Source organism: Paroedura picta, chromosome 7 (genome assembly GCF_049243985.1).
Source record: "Paroedura picta isolate Pp20150507F chromosome 7, Ppicta_v3.0, whole genome shotgun sequence".
NCBI lineage: Eukaryota > Metazoa > Chordata > Lepidosauria > Squamata > Gekkonidae > Paroedura > Paroedura picta.
The window spans coordinates 62940134-62960111 of record NC_135375.1 but is presented as its reverse complement, the minus strand read 5'-3'; the positions used below and the strand labels follow the sequence as shown (position 1 = coordinate 62960111).

Genomic DNA, 19978 nt, shown 5'->3' with positions numbered 1-19978 from the left:
GAGTTTCAATACCTGCCTTCTAAGGAGCAGTCAGGGCTGATCTCCCCTAGGACTGACTGGTTGGTTCGCCTTACAGTCCAAGGGACTCGCAAGAGTCTTCTCCAGCACCAGAGTTCAAAAGCCAATTCTTTGATGCTCGGCCTTCCTTATGGTCCAATTTTCACAGCCATACATTGCAACTGGGAAGACCATAGTCTTGACTCAACACACTTTTGTTGGCACGGTGATATCTCTACTTTTTAGGATGCTGTCTAGATTTGCCATAGCTTTCCTCCCCAGGAGCAAGCGTCTTTTAATTTCTTTCCCAGATCCTAGTCTGATGCTATACTGGTTTTCATGGGACTTAGCACATTTAACCTCATAAGGATGTTTGTCGGTCATTAGCCAGAACCCTGCGAATGAAGCCACTTTCTTCTTTGAATCGTAATCCTTGTGTATAAAAGTAGGATTCATTCTCAAATGAAGAATTTTAATACCTGACAGAAATATACACCAAAGCCTTAAGGAAAATCCTCATGTTGCACTGTTCACCGTAACAGCAGAAAACGTGTATATTCTCTCTTAAATCAAATATTTTCATATTTCCCATTCTATGAGTATTATGTATATACTAAAAAAATGGCAAGATGTTGACTTTCATAAAGTACACAACATTTGTAAGGAGAGTTTGTAATCACTTAAGAGGCTGCCAAAATTTTTTAGTCAAATACTGGATTAAGACATACCTGAAATATACCCACTCTAATGGTGGTAAAGTACATTTTGAATATGTCAGTAGTTTTAAATTTACTTTGCTAGCTGTATCTAAGAGGGTCTGAGTGACGTACTAGTATCCATCAGTGCCACCTGCTGGCTGATCACACATGTGCAAATGAAATTTAACTCTAGGTATAAGTGAGAATTGATTTAGCTTGTGTAGTGAGATTAGCCCTTGAAGGGGTGGGGGGTTCTCAGTTTTGTAATAACTCATAATTCAGCAATCTCATATTCCAGTCTGTTTCTGAACTTCTTTTGCAATAAAACAACCAGTTTGAAGACCTTTTCAAGTTGTTTGTGTGTTGAGGTCTCCAATCCAGCATCTTCACTAAGGGGGTTGTGGTGGTGTGGTGGCAAATGGGGGCATGGTAGTGGTGACATGGGTGAGAAGAAAGTGTAGTAGGGAAGGTTGGATGGGAATGGTTGCTGGCTTCAAAGGGGCTGGGTGGCAAAGGGTGGTGGGGAGGACTTTTGCAAAGAGGGGGACAGCAGGGTGGGACAGTGTGTGGCTGCCAAGGTGTCTGTGTCCCCAGTTTATTCCAAAATAAATTTTAACAGACAATTATAAACAGGTATATAATTACAGAACTAGCCAATGGAAAACTTTATTTTTATTATATTTATATACCACCTTTGTCCTCAATGGAGATCCAAAGTGGTTTACATCATTCTCATGTCCTCCATTTTATCCTGAGGGTGTGTGTGACTAGCTCAAGGTCAACCAGCATACGTCCATAGCAAAGTGGAGGTTTGAAGTTGGGTTTCCCATCCTAGTATGACACTTTAAACACTACACCATGCTGGCTCTCTGAAATAAGATTTTATAATTACCTTTCAAAACACTGAACTGATTAAGGTGGATTTTTGAAAAAAAATGTTTCCCTTTATCTATAACCATAAATGTCTAAATAAAAGGGGCAAGGAGGGAGCTGGTTGTTAACAGTTAATGGGCCAATCAGGTGCCTGTATGCCTCTGATTGGCCGTCCACCCACTGGGGCTGCACAATCAGATTAGAACTCCCTAACCATCTTCCCAACATTTTCCCATTTCTTCACAGTCTCTGGCCCCTCAGACAGCTGTCCTGAGGTGAGTGAGCTGCCAGGGGTACATTAGAAGGAAGACATTCATGTGGCCGTTGACAAAGACTAAATCAATCCATAGATTCAGAGTTTTGGAAGATATAGATTGGGGCCAAAGATCACTAGGAATTACAATTGATCTCCAGAAGACAGGGATGGAGAAAATGGTTGCTTTTTAGGGTACCTTGTATGGCATTATAGTCCCAACAACCTCAAGACTCCATTCCAAAATCTCCAGGAATTTCACAACCAGTAGTTGGCAACCTCAGGAAGGTAACTGTGGAGGTCATTTAAGTCAGCCCACTGCTCAGTGCAACACGATCCCTGACAAATGACCATTCAAAGTTCACTTCAATATAAACCAGGAAGAATAAAAGCTTCTTCTTCTGAATGCCCTAAGGCCCTTCTGAAAATCACTATCTCTAGCTTATATATACCTAATAATTTGTTAGAAGTGTTGCAGTTCATAACTTTTTCAATTGTTCTGCTTTGTTAAATTGCTTCACTGAACTGCTCCAAATGTGCTTCCTTACTATAAAAGGGAAACCACAAAGACTATATTACTTAAGAGTCACACAGTAAGCATTAGTGTTTATGAACTTCATTTGTTTGATTGACAGTTGTTATCACTTATGGTCTTGACAAATTACTATATGCAGAAGTGAACAAGCTTGTCTGAAGTGCTTTATGCATAGGATACAGGCAAATTCAGTGTCCTGATTAGAACTGTCTGGATGTGCCTCCTAGGAGTATCAAAACTATCTTGTCTGTCAAGCTATATATGTTTCGTGCCTCTGTCAGAAGCATGCTGTAAAGAACAGTGTTAATGACCATGGTCAATGGCAGGATTGTTCCTGGCTAGGGCTAGGAAGGCCACATGATACATCCATTTGTTTTAGCTCTGGAGTAAATTTTGAAGAGTGAAAGACTTCATAGTTCAGGGAGCTGTGAAGTGGCTGATAACTATTTCTCTTTGACATCCCCTCCCCCAAATTGAAGCTACATAGCACAGGAACACACATGACTACTAGATGCTTAGCTTGCTGGGAATCTTCTTGCAGTAGTCCTAAATCATTTGGGAACTGTGAAGCAAACTTTAGTGTTTGCTGTAAACAATCCTCATCCAAGTGCTTGTAATTTACTTTGGTAGAAGAACAGTTTGATCTAGATGGTAGAGGAGCCTTTGCTTTTATCTGTCCTCTTGAACAGCTGGAGACAGATAAGAGTGGAGACGTTCTGGCCAAGTCAGAGTCTGCTTGAATTCCTTTGTCTCTTGCTGTTTTTCCTTGTGGTTCATTTATACATACATTTTTGAGAGTTGGTGTGGCTTTTGCCACTCTGGTGTGACCCTGTGCAACATATACACTTGGTCCTATGCCATCATATCGTGAAGTCATGGGTCAAATACTAGAGCAGCATACGCCCCCTGCCTCCCAAAAGACCCAGAGGAAGGCATTTTCATATGAATCTCCAAATAAGAGGTCATTTTATTGGCTCTTTTAATCTTCATGGGGTGCACACATGCCCACTCATCCATAATTTTATCCATACAATTAAAAATGCAATTTTAAAATATGGAGAGTTAAGTTTTCTCTTGTACAAGAACACTGAAATGCATAGCTGAAATGCACTAGCAAGAAGATTCAAGATTTAATTCTACTTCTGTGTTACTATTCACAAAACTACAAAGAGGTGCCATTTAAGTATAGAATTATGCAACATAAAAATTGTGATGGATGTAGACTGATAAGTTTGGCCCTCTCCTATATGGATTTACCTGTAAATTGATAAACTTTGGAGGCCCTGCCTTGGCTGCCCCTGCCATCCAAGGTGAGAGGCACAGCAACCTTAGAATGGGCTTTCTTTGTTAAGGCACCAAAACATTGTGGAAAACTCCTTTACCAGGGAGATTCATTTGTTTTCCTCTAACAGGAATATATTACAGGAAAACTATTTTATTCTTTTAAGAAGCCTGGTACTGCAAACCTCTTTGCATATTTAAACTCTGCCAACATACCCTGCTATCTCTGTTGAAGACACAGTTATGATTTCTCTATTATTTATTAATAGGTATAGAATGAATTCCTTTATTCTATTAGCACAATGTCTGATACAGGGATTTTTCACCCGTGAGTTCCTTGTTTGGGACCATATGTCTTAAATAATCATGAAAGTCTGAAGCCACTGATGTTCTATTAGTTTCTACAGTGTTGTTACAGATTTGAGTAGTCCTTCCCAGCTACCAAGTATACTGTGTCATGAAAATAACAGTACTCTTGGAGCAGTTATGCTGTGATGAGCAATACCATGCAGACCATATACAGTACATAAATGCAAATTTGATTGTTCAATAGCCCTTAATGAAAAACAAGAGTTCCCAAACCAGGATGTCATTTGACTTGCCATTGCTCTCTTTTTGTGGCCACAAGTACTTTCATAGGCTACAACCCAATAATCTCTGGTTGGGAAGCAGGTGCAAGAAACTGCTTCCCTGTAACAATGCAGCATGTCCCAATTTGTATTTCACCAACAGTATACAGTCTACTAGGCAACTTTGTAGAAAGAAGAAAGAATGATATTGATGTATCTTTTTTTTGGTCCTTGGGAAAATAATTGCTATCCTGAAGTAAATCTCAAGACAAGCAGCCTTATTAGAGGCCACTGCAGACAAGAAAGTTCTAACATGCACGTATCTTCAGTGCAGAAACACCCTAAGCATGGCACACCATTTGCATTACACCATATATACACAAAACAAAAGTAGATGTGGAATGTATCTCATCAACTGCAAATGAGAAAATCTGCTGGCCATACAGTTTCATGATCTAAAGCTTTTCAGGTATTTACTTTGTTTTGGGGGGATTATTTTTACAGCAATTGGTGAATTCCACAACCGGATGATAATGCATTTTATATATCACTCAGTCATTGATAGCAAATTACAGCTCACAAGCATCAGCAGCCAAAAGTCTCTCATTTGCCATTACTGGGAGATGTTGAAAAGATCAAAGAAATATCTGACATTCTCCCCACCATTCCTGCTATCTTGGACCATCATTTTGATCCATTATTGCCCTGATAACATCCAGGCTTGATTACAGCAATAAGATGTACATAGGGCTGCCCTCAAAGATCCTATAGAAACTTCAGTTGATCTAAAATGTGGGAGCTAGAGTCCATGTAAGTACCCACCGGAAGAACCATATTAAACCAGTACCATACCAACTGACTTCCTGTGTGATTTGTGGACAGCCCCCCTCCCCCATCTTCCATTTGAGGCCTATTTTGTTTCTTTCCATGGTAAATTTGAAATAATTTGCCTTTACTACATCAAATTAATTGTAGGGCTAGGGGGTACAATTGCACAAATGCAGTATTTATTAATTTTTGTTTATATAAAAAGATATACACAATAGGAGATAGAAACATGCCTTAGAAGCTCAAAGCAGGCCAACATTTAATTGGAGACTAGAGTGCAGGTTGAAGATCTATGTTCTTAAAACCCATGCTAAGATTTTAGCATATGAATTGAATGTGTATATGACAACCTGGGAAATTATACCTACCTGCCAGGGTCACAGTGGCACTTAGCCACACGGCTGTTGACCATATATGCAATGATTTAAATAACTAATACATGTAGTATCATGCCTCAGTTAATAAACTCCTTTCCTTCCTTGTTTATCTCAAAAAACATTAACTTAATGAAGAGCACTAATAAATAATATTCTGTTTAAAAATATCATATCTGAATATATACCAGTATTGCCTGCTTGCAATATTTAAGGCAAAGAGCATAAGAGATTTTTCTTCCACTGGAAGAGAATACTTAAAATAAAGAACTGCTTAAATCATATTCAAACAGAAGTATCATTCATGCAACACAGCACTATTTGTTAAGAAGTACACTAACACAGGCTCTGTTCACACTAATACTTGATCAGTGGTCTAATCCTGGGGCACGTTTGAAAGAACCCTTACTTTGTAAAGTGTAAATTCACTACTAACAGTTTCAACATCTTATATTCACCCTGAGACTCGGTGAGAAGTCAAACTATACAGGAAATCAGTAAGTATTCCTGTGTATTCCAGAAGAACTGGTGTGAAAGAGTCACTAAGTGATTCTAAGGTCCAGAATAACCATGACTGCCATCCTGCTACATCTTTTTCAAATGCAACCTGTATTCCCAGCAAAGTACGGAGTACAGCTGCAACTCTCCTACCAGCATAACAGGACATAACAAGTGAAACAGTCATTTTCAACTATCTACAGCTTTTGTTTCTTTTTCAGTTCTGTCTTTAGATAGCTTTGAATACATCAAAAATGAGGTAGTTAATGCTGAATTTGCTGCAAGATTAAAATTTGGAGTTTTAAAAAAGATATGCATTGCTATTTTTAGAACTCTAAAAATATCCTGTTAAACAGGTAATTAAGGACAACCAATTTTCATCCTTGTAGGAGTCCCAGTCTTCATAAGCACAGCCTCATATCTGACAGAGGAGCATGGTGCAAAAGAACGCAAAGCAGCAACACACAAGGATCAGAATAAAATACATTGTTTGCTGCAATCCTTGGCAGTTTGAATGCAGATGAAAAAATTCTTCTTCCCGTACATCTGAGGAAAAAAACACATAGAAAGATTTGCTAGTTAAGGGGGATATCAGCATACAAATAATTTCAACAGATTTTCCCCATTTCCTCCTAACGGGTATTTAAGTTAAAGCTATCATCTGTAAAAGCCAATCACAGATTCTATTATGTGAAGAGAAATGCAAATAGAGGCCACTGAGGACCCTTTGAGGGACAACTGATAGCAACTTATCAGCTCTTGCAGGCATTAATCACAGAAGAATCAAAAGTAAATAAAACCACCGGCAAAGAGTTTAGTTTAGCCAATAGCCTCTTTACACTCTTAGCCCCCTCTCAGATGAGAAAAAAGTAGACAATAGAGATCTAACACTTCAAAGCTGAATGAATTTAGGTGAATCACATATTTGAAAAGTAGTTTACATCTAAAAGTCACATCCTAATTCTAATGAATTTAGTAGAAAGTTGCACTAGAACTAGGGAGATTTGCTTTCAAATATGTACACATGGTGCCAGCCAATCCAAATACATGGGAGAAATTCCTTTTTGACTATAATTAAGTACAAAGAGAGAGACATTAGAAGTTTTGAAAGGATAGGTCTTTTTATATCAGGCAGATTCAAATATCATTATGGGCATGGCAGGGAGGTGATTACTACCGAATTTAGGCAGATCATGTACTTGTATGAATTGAATTTAACCAATGATCTGCATATCTCATAAAACTGGCCTCATCCATTTGCCTAGAGTTTGCTTGAATTAAGGTTGTCCAGTTGTAATGAAAGGTGATCGTGCAGACAGAAGAGTTAGGCTGTAACAGCCAGTATGGTGCACTAGTTACAGCTGTATGACTGGACTATGATCTGGGAGACCCAGCTTTGAACCCCTATGTTGCCATGGAAACTTGCAGGGTGACCTAAGCTAATTCATAGGGGTTTTGTGACAAGAAAAAGGAAAAAGCCACTTTGTGTACATTTTTTTGGGGAAAGTATGGAATATAAAGTAAATAAAATATGATCCATATTATGACTCAGCCATGAAGGTGACTTGGGAGCTCTGAACCAGTCACAGGGTTACTGTGAGAGTAACAGTGAAGGAGACAAATATGTAAATACTCCTGTGCTCTTGGAGGAAAGATAGTTTCTGAATGATGTTTTTTATTCTAATTCCAGGCTTCTTATAGAATACTGAATTTCCCATAGTTGTACACAGTTGCTCCAATAGTGAAACTTCAAAAGGAACAAATTGAGTCCAGTAGCAACTTTAAGGCTAACAAAGTTTTATTCAAGGTATGAGCCTCGAATAAAACTTTGTTGGTCTTAAAGGTGCTACTGGATTTAATTTGTTCTGCTGCTTTAGACCAACATGGCCTACCTGCTTGAATCTAACTTCAAAAGGAAGTTTCTTTGCCTGTTAATTCTCTGTAGCTAGCATGACAAAAACATTTTTGTTTTAAATGGCAGCCGTGCTGGTCTGCAGCAGAACTACGAGATTCTAGCTCAGTAGCACTTTAAAGATTAACAAGAATTGGGGTTATTATGAACTTTCAAAAGTCAGTGCTCTTGTATGTGACAAAGGGAGTTTTGATTCTAGAAAGAATCTTCGAAAATCTTATTGGTCTATAGGGTGCTACTGGACCCAAATCCAACAATCTTAGCAGTTGCTTGACTGACATCTGAAGTTCTCCCAAGACAGACTTTCTAAGCATTAAAATTTGGCTTTTAAGGCCATAGGAGAACAGAAATACAGTCCTAAAGTACAAATGCAGATTTGAGATATAGTTGTGTCCACCTTAAATTGTGCTGTTCCAACAGTTAATCCCTGCAGAGACCAGGAGGAGAATAATTTCTGCTGGGTTTCTGGTCTCTGGGCTGATGCCTGAGAGGCAGTAGGTAGATTTATGCAATTCAGCACAAGTTTTACATATAAGTAGAAGCAAGGTAGGAGGACAGCTAGTCCCTTGTTGAGCCTAATTGCCCAATGAAGGACTTCCATTAGATAACATATTTAAATAACAAGATACTCATCGCTGCCTGGTTTTTATAAATAGGCCCAGAAGGGACCATTATGATAATCTGATCTCAATTCCCACATGACACACCAGAATTCTGCAGGTATTCCTGCTATTTCCTGTGGTTTCTCCATACTTCTGCTGTCTCAGAGAGTTCAAGCATTCCATTAGCATTGTGAGGGCTGGTTGATACATTCTGCCATTAAGCTTGCGAGCTCCAGAACACCTCAGTGGTGTTCAATTTGAGGAGCTCAGCTACAGAAGTCCTTTTTATCCCCTCATCATTTCCATTGCTTTTTTTCTTTTAGACTTTGACCACCAACTATTCCTAATCAGGTACTAGCACGATGCCTCGTGGCAGTTTATAGTCCTTTTAGGACATTGTGGCTCAGAAGACTGATCCTAAACCCATAGATTCATTTCCAGATCTATGAATGTGACCAAATTTTTGACAACTGCCTTAGGACTAAGTAGCATGAGAGACTGGATCTATACCTTGTTGTATATTGTATCTATTTGATGTCACACTTTAATCAACTACTTAATTATTTATTTATTGTATTTATATACCGCCCTCCTCGGAGGCTCAGGGCGGTATCTTAAAATATTTTTCAATCAGAGCTTGTAATTGTCTGTTTTGAAAAATCCAAAGGTGTAATACAATATTAGCTCTACCCAGTACCACTTCATTTGTACATCATTCTCCAGAGGACGCAAAAAAGACTCAAGATCAAGTTCAGAACTTTCCCTTTTCCTTTTTAACATCATTTAGTGAAAAATTCTAGAGAATTCAAAAGTTTGGACATTTTGGTACTAAAAAAACAGTTACTACATGACTTCCTTTAACCTCTGCCTACAGTTGATATTCCAAGAAGACCTCTCCTTACCACAGTTTTGTATTTGTTCAGCTAGACAGTGCAGAACTCCATAGCCGCATCGACACAGCTGGCAACCTTTTTGTATCCATTCACCATGTGCAAATGGGCCACAGTTGCTGTCAATGACAAATCAGACCATTCAGCCTTTTATTCTGTTGCATTAACCCTCCTAGCCACCTTAGAAACTCACACTTTCTAGCCTCCTTCCATACCTTTTTCGTTCATCCCTCTCACAAGATCTGCCAGCAAAGTGTTTGGGGCATGCACAAAAGCTGCCCAAGATACAGGTCCCTCCATTTTGACAGCAATGCCGGTTAAGCGTTTTACCTGAAAGTGAATATTCCACAATTTACCAAGAAACAGACCTCTCTTTGAACCTAATTCCTCACCCACCTCCTTGGTCTCCTTAGTGGCAGAAGGATCTTACAGAGGTTGAATTTTATTGCTTTTAAAGGAACAATAAAATTAGCTGCCTGTTAATACTATTTGTTCAGTTAAACCCAGTTTATTTAGTTAAGGATTAGAAACAAACTACTAGGGATTACTGAATAGCCCAGCAGCAACCCCTGACGTGTGTTTTGTGTGTGTACATACAAAGTTATCTGCATATATCACATAAGACAGGAGCAGGTATCATTCAACACTCAAATTTCCACTATATTTTCTTTCAGTGCACTATGTCAGGGATTCATTCAAAATAATAGAAATTAAATTTGAGCTGAACTGCTAACCATTTGGAAATTGTGAAGCAAAGATTTGATACTGGCTTTGCAATTTACACTTTCTTACAGCCAGTTTTATGCTTGTGCAAAATTAAAATAAATTGCTGAAATAAATACAAGCAATTTATGCTTGTATTTTCAGAAGATTTAAATTCCTTATTCCTTATTTGTCAGTTTCATGTGCAGGAAAGACAGTTTTTGAATCATTTTTGGAGCTCATGGACACATTATAATCTAGTTATGGAAATACAACATGGAAATACTGACATTTCCCAGGCATATTGAAGAATAGGATTCCAGATCACTGTCAAGACACATCCGTGGACAGAAAAATAAAGTTCCAAAAATCTTTAGTAAAAGATGAAAGATTTATGCACATCTCTGGTTTCTGTATTATTTATTTTGCATATGCCAATAAAGGACTTGATGATGTTAAGTAAAGTTCCATCTTTCCCCCCACTATGCATCTGGCTATTTTGATCCTATCCTTTATGCAAGGATGTGAAGGTGGCAAGATTCTACCCTTCGTTTAATCCTCACAACAACCCTATAGGGTAGATTAGGCAGACAGCAAGACTATCCAATTGACATTGAACATACTTTAGAGTTGGGGGGGGGGATCTGAACCTGGGTCACCTCAATTCTAGCAATACTCTGACAACCCACTTTTAATAGGATTAATCCCTACATAAAATTTCCCCATGGAGGTACAGCTGGGTTGCCAACATCCAGGTGGTCTCTGGAGATCTATTACAACTGACCTGCAGACTACAGAGGTCAGTTCCCCTGGAGAAAAGGGAGCTCTCTGGAGGGTGGGCCTTGCATCTGGTAACTATGTCATGATACTTTGTGGATGTTGACTTGAGGGAGTTAGTCCTAAAATCTGTGGGATTTACTTCCAAATTAGATGTAGGACTGTAGCATAACAAGGTAACTTTAAACATTTACTTCCCATAGAGTTCAATGGCATGTCCTCCCAAAGTAACTATGCCTCATAGGGTTGCCATCCTCCAGATGGGGCTGAGAGTCCCCAGATTTCAAACTGATCTCCAAATGACCCCTGGAGTCAATGGCAGCTTCAGAGGGTAGGCTGAATGGAATCAAACCCTTGCTGAACTCTTTCTCCTCCCCAGGCTCTGCAGCCAAATCTCCAGGAATTTCCTGGAAGATTACAGCTTGTGTTAAATAAAATCCATTTAGCTAAACCTTAAACCCACATGCTGGCACCTAAGAATTCCTTTGGGGAACAAAGGATCCAATGTGCACATCAAACTGTTCTGCCTCGAAGGGCTCACCGCACAGAAAATTTATTTGGCTCCTCTTAAGTGATTATCCTCCACTTAACCATTACAATAAGCCTGTAAGGTTCTTTAACATGAGAATGGCTAGTCCAAGTTCATTGACTCAGTGAATTTTAAAAGCAGATGAAGATCTGAACCTGGGTTTCCCCAGCATGCAGTTTTTCCCTTGAAACAGAAGTATAATTTCTGAGAGGGTTGAGCTGTTAGGAGGAGCCCAGTTGTATTAAAATGATTGCCTACATTTTGGTTGCATTAGGATGTTGAGTGTGCCCTGAACAACTATTAACATGACCTAGAAATCTATTAAATTATTTTCTCCAGTGGGAAGTTACAGCAGAAGGCAGACATAAATGAGCTCCATCAGTCATTGTAGAAAACAAGGTTGTGATTTTATGCACATTCACTTATTAGTGAGCTTCATCAAGCATAGTGGGACTTTGTTGTGAGAAAATCTCTGCAGGTTTTGTGCCTCATGGCTGCAATCCTAATCTCATTTCCAAAAGAATAAGTGCTATCAAACACAGTACAACTTACTTATAAGCAAATATATTTAGGATCAAACTAATTCACCTTTGGAGTTTCTAGTTGCTCTTGCTTTAAAGGGCTTCTTGAGTTTGCTGCTCAACAATGAGCGTCATTAGGGGAAAAAAGAAAATACTAGGAAATTATTACATGTGGAGGCAACAGGTATGTAAACTGCACAAGACAGCTTCAGAAGAGAATGAGAGCTGATCATAAAAGCAGGGTTGCTAACAGGCCTGGAGAGAATAAGTGCTCTCTCTGTTAAAAAGAAACCCAGTGTATGGAAGTAGGCTGTTTTCATTACATGGGGCAAATATTGCATTAAACCCATATTCAAGAGACAAGGCATTTTCTCTCCAAACAGTTAGTAACCCTAAAAAAGACCAGTTAAGGGTTAGTAATTGACCAGTGTCACCCAGACATGTCAGAGCAGAGACCTGAATCAAAATTCCCTTTGGTTAAGTCCAGTGCTGAGTGTACTTTACCCACTATGCCACATGGCCTCTAAAGTAATAATCATTAAGGATCCCAGCTAAACCCTAGTTAAAATTCCTTTAAAACTTGTTTGTGTGGCTTATTTTTACTCAATTCTTTCTCCAAGCCCAGGTGTCATACATAGCCATCTCCAAAACAACCCTCTGGGGGTGAGGTCTTGGGTCTAGTCTTCTAACCACCAAACTGAATAATGAGGAAGTTTACAGCTAAAATAGTAAACACACATAACTAGAGAGTCAATTTCATTGCAATCAGTGGGTTCAGGTTTGTAGTATGTTGGTCTGAAGCCGAACAAAGTGAGTCTAGTGGCACCTTGCAAGACCAACAAAGTTTTATTCAAGGTAGAAGTTCTCACACAAAAGCTTATTCTTTGAATAAAACTTTGTTCATCTTACAAGGTGCCACTGAACTCAGAATTTTGTACTGAAATCAGTGGAGTTTACTTCTGAGAGAGTGTTTGCACACAGAGTATGATCCTGTATGTTTGCATGAAGCTGGATAAATTCCAAATAATACTTACTTTCTGTAAGTCCTGTGAAAGGGACGATTGGCTTAGAGTTCTGTTGCTTTCTGCTCTCATAGTTGTGATGTATATTGTTAAAGCTACTTAATGTTGTGACTTGATCTTTGGTGCTAATCTTCTGGGCTGTAGCATCAGCACTTCCTCCACTATCATAACTGTGTTCTTTTTCTTTGTAACCTTGTCCAATACAAAACAGAATGAAAGCATTTTTAAACAAATATCTGTACAAACACTATATGAAAATGTATGAATATACAGATTGAAGGCTGACAAATGGCAGTAGAAAGAACCAAAGAGTTCCTCACCTTTTCCAAAGTGAATGCTCTGCAAGGCCAGCATCCATATTAAAACAAACCTATACATGCAAAGAAAGAGAAACTTAGAATACTTGGGAAAAGGGCAACAGAAAGAAAATATTACATGGAAAACCCAATGTAATGAAAAGTACAACCCCTAAGCATGCCAGCTAGAAAATAAATCACACTGAGCTCACCAAGATAAACACAGTTTGCATCACAAAACTTTGATGCAATTGAATATTGCAGCCAAAATTACCAAAACAGAACACAGAATTAAGCTCCTCTGTGAGATACTAGTACAATCATTCTGTTTTCATTATGCCATCAACCCTAAAACTTCACTTCAGCTTACTAGTGCCACATTTTAAACCAGTAAAAATCAAGAGACCCAGGAACAAAACCGGAAAGCACAGACTTACCTAGTGCATTGTCTCGGGGACATTTTCCCGTAACAAATAGCTTCAAAAGTAAAACCGAGTCCGAAGAAGGCTTGAACTGTCTGGGCTGTTCTATGCAGTCACCTTCATTCCACTCATAAGAACCACAGCGGCGGGGGGGGGGGGGAATCTCAACGCAATTAAAAAAGAACAGGGGAAAACTTCCACCGTGCTCCAGCCTAGTGCATCACAGGTGAGATATACAACTTCTAGTACCCTCCTCCCTGAAGTACTGACAACCCATTCTAAATCTTCCTCAGCTGGCTTGCTCTTCCCCGCCCCTAGCCGGGGAAAACGCATCTTAAAGGAGGTGGAGCAATCTCTTAAAAGCACAGTAGGAGGTAAAGGAGTTCTTCCAGGAAATCCTCTGTAGCACTGGTCTTCAACTCCTAAGGTGAGACATCCCCAAGCGCAATGGGTGCTATACCAAGAGCTTCAATAGTATCAATATGTTATTGAGGAGGTACCCAAATACCTGGGCAGTTAAATCAAGCCTTATTGGTGATAAAAACCGTGTGTAGCTTTAAGTGAATCCTCAAGAAGTATTTTGCTTTCTCATCAACACCTACATGGGAGGGGCATCAATGGGGTTTTATGTTTGGGAGCTGCAGTGTTAGGCCCTTAGCGTGTGTTAGCGTTATCCGGTAGTAAGTGTTCTCTCCCATCGGGAAACAGTAAAAAGATCTGAAATTTCCGTAATTTCCTTGTGAGTGTCCACAGAACAGGACTGGAGAGTGGAACCAAGGTAAGTAGGTAAGCTCAGCCTTATCTGATGTCACAGACTATACTATCCTGCTCATAGGCCTACAGTCATAGGTTTAAGATGCCACAAATTAAGATGAAAGGAAGATGACAGCCGAAAGGAATGGGTGAGAATGGACTAGGCTGGGTCAAGGTCAAGGTGATTCAAGTTCCAGTTGCCATTCACCTATGTAGGCTGCCTTACAGAACTGTTATGAAAGGTAAATGGTAGAAGGGAGAATTAATTCTTGTGAGCAGCACAGGGAAAGGGTGGGATAAAAATGCCATTAATAAATTGGAGGAACCAATGTGAATAATGTACTTTAAGGAAGCAGTTGAATGTAACAGATTAAAATTCTAGGCAGCTGTGCTGAGCCATTAGGAGGGGGGGGGGAAGTAAAAGCAGTAGTAGAGTAAGACCTTTTTATTAATAGGACAAACATAAATTGTGACAGAATAATAAAACAGTTTTAAGACTTCCGGGGAATTTCAAAGCTTGGTCATATGGCATTTTAGCTGGTTCTAGTAAAATGTGGTATGTGTCTTCTCTATGAATAAAATATAATTTTTTTTGGGGGGGGGAGTGGCGGTTTAAGGGATTTTAAATGTAATGGAGGCCAGGACTTTTGTACCTTGAATAATAGTGTAATAATGGTAATTTTAATGATTATAAATTGGTTTGTAGTCAAAATACATTTATTTTGTGTTAGAGCACTGTTAATGATACAAGAGACCAGTCTTCCTTTGCATGTGGTAGCCACAGAAACATTGGTTTAAAAAAAACAAGGTGAGCTGTTATTGTTTGTTGGAAATTAAGATGGGGGCTATGTCTGAAAAGATTGACAAGTCCCCCCCCCCAAAAAAAACCTAAATCATACATCAGAAATGATCTAATCAGAAAAGCCTCTGTGCTACAAACTGGCCTTGATTTTTTGCAATAAAGAAATGTTGGTTATTACATGCTACTTTTCTCTACCCAAAGGAGTCTCAAAGCAGTTTACAATAGCCTTCCCTTTCCTCTCCCCACAGCAGAGACCCTGTGAGGTAGGTGAGGCTGAGAGAGCCCTGATATCACTGCTGGTCAGAACAGCTTTATCAGGGCTGTGGTCACCCAGCTGGCTGCATGTGGGAGAGCGGTGAATCAAATCCAGTTTGCCAGATTAGAAGTCGGTGCTTTTAACCAAGCTGGCTACTAGCAGATATTTCCCAGTGGCATTTACCAATGAGAAAGGTTAAGCTATATAAGCATACTTAAACAATTGCTATATTTTGGGATGGAAGTTTGTAGAATGCTGGTCTTCATAAATTAAGGTGACCAGATTGTCCCACTTTTGGGTGTACCTGGCATATTGTATTTATGTTGAAATTAAAAAAATATATATTACAATACTATTTTTGTGTTCTGTGAGTTCTATGAAACTTTTTATTGCCCCATATAGACCAAATTTTTAATCAAGAACCCCCATGGTCAATGGTGTCCCACTTTACCAATGTTAAAATCTGGTCACCTTATCATAAATGAATTTATGAGTGACAGGGCACTTCCTAGGTCAGTGTTAATTATAATACTGTATGAGTTCTGTTTCATGGTATAGATTTAGTTTTATGATACATTTCACATGTTATCATTTGTTATGTTTATTTTTAATAATTTTCACAACAACCCTGTGGGATAGGCTAGACTTCAGGGCCAAGCCTATCCAGTGAGCTCCATAACTTGGCATGGATTTAATCTCACCCAACCAGTTTCAAAATGCTAAACACCATGCCAAATCATGACTAAAACCTTCCCTTGGGACACTCTGGCCTAGCATGCTTTACTTACACGTGGCCTCTGCTGGTGACTTATTTCAATGAATTATGTTTAAAAAGCATTAAATACTGAAAATGTTATTATAGGGCTGAGGTTTCAAGACCTTGTGTAGACCTGCTCCATACTTGTTTACTCCGAAATGAGATTCAGGTGTGTAGCCATGTTGGTCTGAAGCAATAAAACAAAAGTTTGAATCCAGTGGCACCCAAAGTTTAATTATGGGTATATAAGCTTTTGTGTGTATGCAAACTTCTTCAGATACTCTGAAATAAGTTCTATTGTGTTGTATTATATACTTTGGGGTAGTATGCATAGGCTTTCATCTCTATTCTAGTAGCCAATATTGTAATGTCTTGTGGTACCCACATTTTAAGGGCAGCAACCAGAACTGGACATGGGTATTGTAGTGCTGGGAAAGGTGATTAACATGGTGACCAAACAGTGAGGGGATAGAGCATCTTCCATGTAAAAAACAAGTTTGGATTTTTTAAAAACAGTTTTTTAGTATAAGGGCCAGAAATGATAGCAGCTTATATGGGTTGGGAAAAGTGGATAAAGATTTTTTTTCATTCCTCTTCCCTAATGCTAGACCTTCTTTGGGGAATGTGATGGGATTTGATGGAGAGCAAGTCCCTCAATATCTATGATGATTAAGGGGGGACTACTATCATGTTCAGAGACAGTCCTGGGGGGCAGCAAGAGTGGTCTCTCGTGGCCTCTGTGCCTTGCTTGTAGGCCTTCTAAGAGCATATGGTCGATCAGGATGAAACAGGATGCTGGATGAGATGGACCAGTGGTCACATTTAGGCTGGCTGCTTGTTTGTTCTAGGAGCTGTAAGAATTAACAATGTTTTTGCTATAAAGAAATTAAAATTTTAAATGAAAATATTTAATAGTAAATAAAATATAAATAAATTCAAATCTTGCCTTCCACCATAGGACCTGAATCAACTTACAAAACATCCAAGGTTTCTTTAGTAATTACAAAGGCTGCAATTTTATGCTTATTTATTTGTGAATATTTTTTTGTTTATTTATTATTACATTTATATAGCGCCCTCCCCTGAGGCTCAGGGTGGTTCACATGAAACGTAGGGAACAAGAATAATACAGCAAACTCAGTAGTTATTGCAAATGGATAAGAATAATGACAGCAACAGAGAATAACATTCTAACAGAATAACAGTCTAACAGTCCCACGGTTGGTCAGTTCAGATGTTTGGATTCATAGGTGGGAGGTTCGGGGACCCAGTAGATGTTATTTTTCAGTCGATCTCAACCAAATGCCATTGAACTAAGTGGGCTGTGTTTCTAAGTCAACATTCATAGCATTGTGAGGCATAAATACTTAGAAGAAAGTGCCATTGCAATAAATAAGCCACATTTCTACACAGATACATTTAGGATTATACTTAAATTAATATTACAGTATAAAAAACAGATAGAACAGCGCTGTCCACCAGCAAGCCATTTTATGCATTTGCCCTTTAAAACAACCTGAACTGAGAAGCTTTAAGCGAGGCAAAATGTAGAAACAGCACTATTTGCTCATTTTCAGGAGACATAACCTTTCTTTAAATGCCATTTTTTGACATGGGTATTTTCCTGACACAAAGACCCTGCTCTTTGTTAGAATAAGGAGACACACTGTTAGAAATATAGACAAAATGTCACACCTCTTGCCATTTGCTTAAGATCAGAAGTCTGACTTAAAGGAAAGATCTAATGGCCCAAGGAAATGTAAATCAACGAGGGAATGTTTGTCACCATGATGCCAGTTTTTTTTTCTTTACCTTACAGCTGCAAAGGGGAAAAAACTGTGTGTGTTGCTTCCATACATGTGTCCACATAAACATGCATGCACACACACATATGGAGGCTGTGGATGTGGATGTTAAGTTGCTGCTTTTCTTTGACCTAGTCTGTCAATCAAGTGATGAATGGTCTCCAGGGTTTGGTGTCAAGATGGACTATCAGAAAGTAATCACTGAGGACCCCTCCCCCAAACCCCTCATACTGATAGACAGGGTAATGATATACCTCCTCTCCATCTTTATCAGTCCTGAAAACAAGATAAGCATACAGAGACATTCAGGACTAGGCCTAGAAATTTCCATTGAACATGAAGGAGCTATTGTTAAGATTACTAGAACAATCCTAAACAGAGTTACATCTTTTGAAGCCCATTGATTGCAATGTATTTGACAAGGTATAACTCACTTTATGATTGCCCTCTGTCTGTGAATAGTACATTAGAAACTTCTACATTGTTTTGTTTTTGCAGTGGTGTAGTACTCTTAGCAAAACTATCAAACCTCCCACGCCATGCCTCCTGCATGCCCAAATAACCATTGCTTAATTTCTACCATGTTCCTTTTTTTAAAGTCCTGAAGGATGTATTTATTGATATATATAAATAAAAGAAAAACAGTTAGTTGCAGTAAAGCCCTGGCCCCTAACCCCTCCCCCCACCAGTCTCTGGATCTTCTCACCTAATTTGGCCAAATATTCCAAATAGAAACTCAATTGCTCTTGAAAATCTTCCAATGACCTTTTATTGCCATCTTTGAAAAGTCAGCGACCTTATCTAGCCATAACTCAGTGGTGGGTATTTCCTGGGATTTTCAGTTCTCGGCCAGTACTAGTCTTGCTGCTGCTGTTGCATAAAAGAAAAAGACTCTGGCATAAGAAGGAAGTAAATCTGGACACACACTTAACAACATACATTCTGGTTTCATGTTCCTGATATAACTGATATGACATTTAATACTAATTTTCTTTAAAACCTATGATGTAATGGGAGCCTTTTGTGATATATTCACACCTCCATAGCAGATAATCTTGAGCACAAATGAGAGTAGAAAACTGGGAGTTTTGTATTCAGTTCCTAAAATTAGTTACTTTAAGGAGTAAAATGCTTTTTGTCTTGTTACTTGGACTATTGTTTTGCAAAATGAAATTTGAGCTGGGTTTAGTGATGTAGGCTTTTTTTGTGGGATACAGCTCCAAAATCTCCAGGAATTTTACTGCCCAGAATTGGCAAACCACCTATTTGGCCAGCACCAGTTCTTTGTCTACATACCCTCTTAAAAGCAACCCCCAGTCTCTGCTTTGCATGCATTAGCTGTGCTACCATCATACTTTGGTTGTACCATTGGCTCTGATAGTTCCACAAATGTGAGAAGACTCTGAGCAAAGGTAAGAGGTAAATAGCTGGTTAAGGATTTCTGGGTGTTTGGGAAAGGTTTCAAGTTTAGGTCCTCAGAGTCTACTTCTTTAGAGTTTTGAATTTGCTTCTGCTTGAATGTAGCTACCCAATTTTGAATATAAATTGACTGAAATGTTTTACAAGGATTTCAATTGCTTAAACTGATTCTAAGAATGTAGAATTTCCCCAGTGAGTGGAACAAAAGAGGCCACAAGCCAACACAAATCATGATGGTGGGATTTAGCTGTTGGTTAAAGCTGTAACATCAGACCTTAAGTCTCTTCAGTATGCCTCAGTGTTGCAAGTTGGAAAACAAGATTAGAGTTGATATACAGAAGAGCAACAAAAGCTTTTGCAAAGATCTATACAGATAGAATCAAGTTCTTAGGGAAAAGCTGTTGAATAACATGTTAAGCTTAACTTGGGAATTACCTCTTGAAATTGCTTTCCCTTTTTTCAGGAAGGTGGAGTGTGGAGGGGGGGGGTGTCACAGAGACAAAACATTTAAGAGAAAGCAATCAGTACTGTTTGAGCCTGAAGCAGCAAGCATTTAATTGTGTTTAGGCTTAAATGACAGCAGGGAATGTTGTGAGCCCTCCCTTGT

General features: G+C 38.9%; 2 protein-coding genes across 7 annotated transcripts in view; one reads left to right on the top strand and one right to left on the bottom strand.

Moving 5' to 3' along the window:
- LRRC2 (leucine rich repeat containing 2) overlaps nt 1–19978 on the top strand; it is a 179880-nt gene that overhangs the window by 71281 nt on the left and 88621 nt on the right. Inside the window, exon 1 of one of the 6 annotated variants that reach the window (XM_077344527.1) lies at nt 13952–14006. The exons of 1 other annotated variant lie outside the window; for it this stretch is intronic. The gene's annotated coding sequence lies outside the window, so the exon portion shown is untranslated. Of the gene's footprint in view, nt 1–13951; nt 14007–14139; nt 14366–14438; nt 14575–19251; nt 19365–19978 lie in introns of those variants that run through there. 4 more of the 6 variants (XM_077344524.1, XM_077344526.1, XM_077344530.1 and 1 more) reach the window with 4 other exon arrangements.
- On the bottom strand, nt 3349–13868 carry LOC143840997 (cryptic protein-like). Its single transcript, XM_077344523.1, has 6 exons — nt 13595–13868; nt 13182–13231; nt 12874–13053; nt 9526–9640; nt 9323–9429; nt 3349–6452 (listed from the first exon to the last, which is right to left on the bottom strand). Exons 1-6 carry the CDS (start codon nt 13615–13617, stop codon nt 6322–6324), a joined length of 606 nt encoding a protein of 201 aa, XP_077200638.1. The 5' UTR covers nt 13618–13868; the 3' UTR covers nt 3349–6321.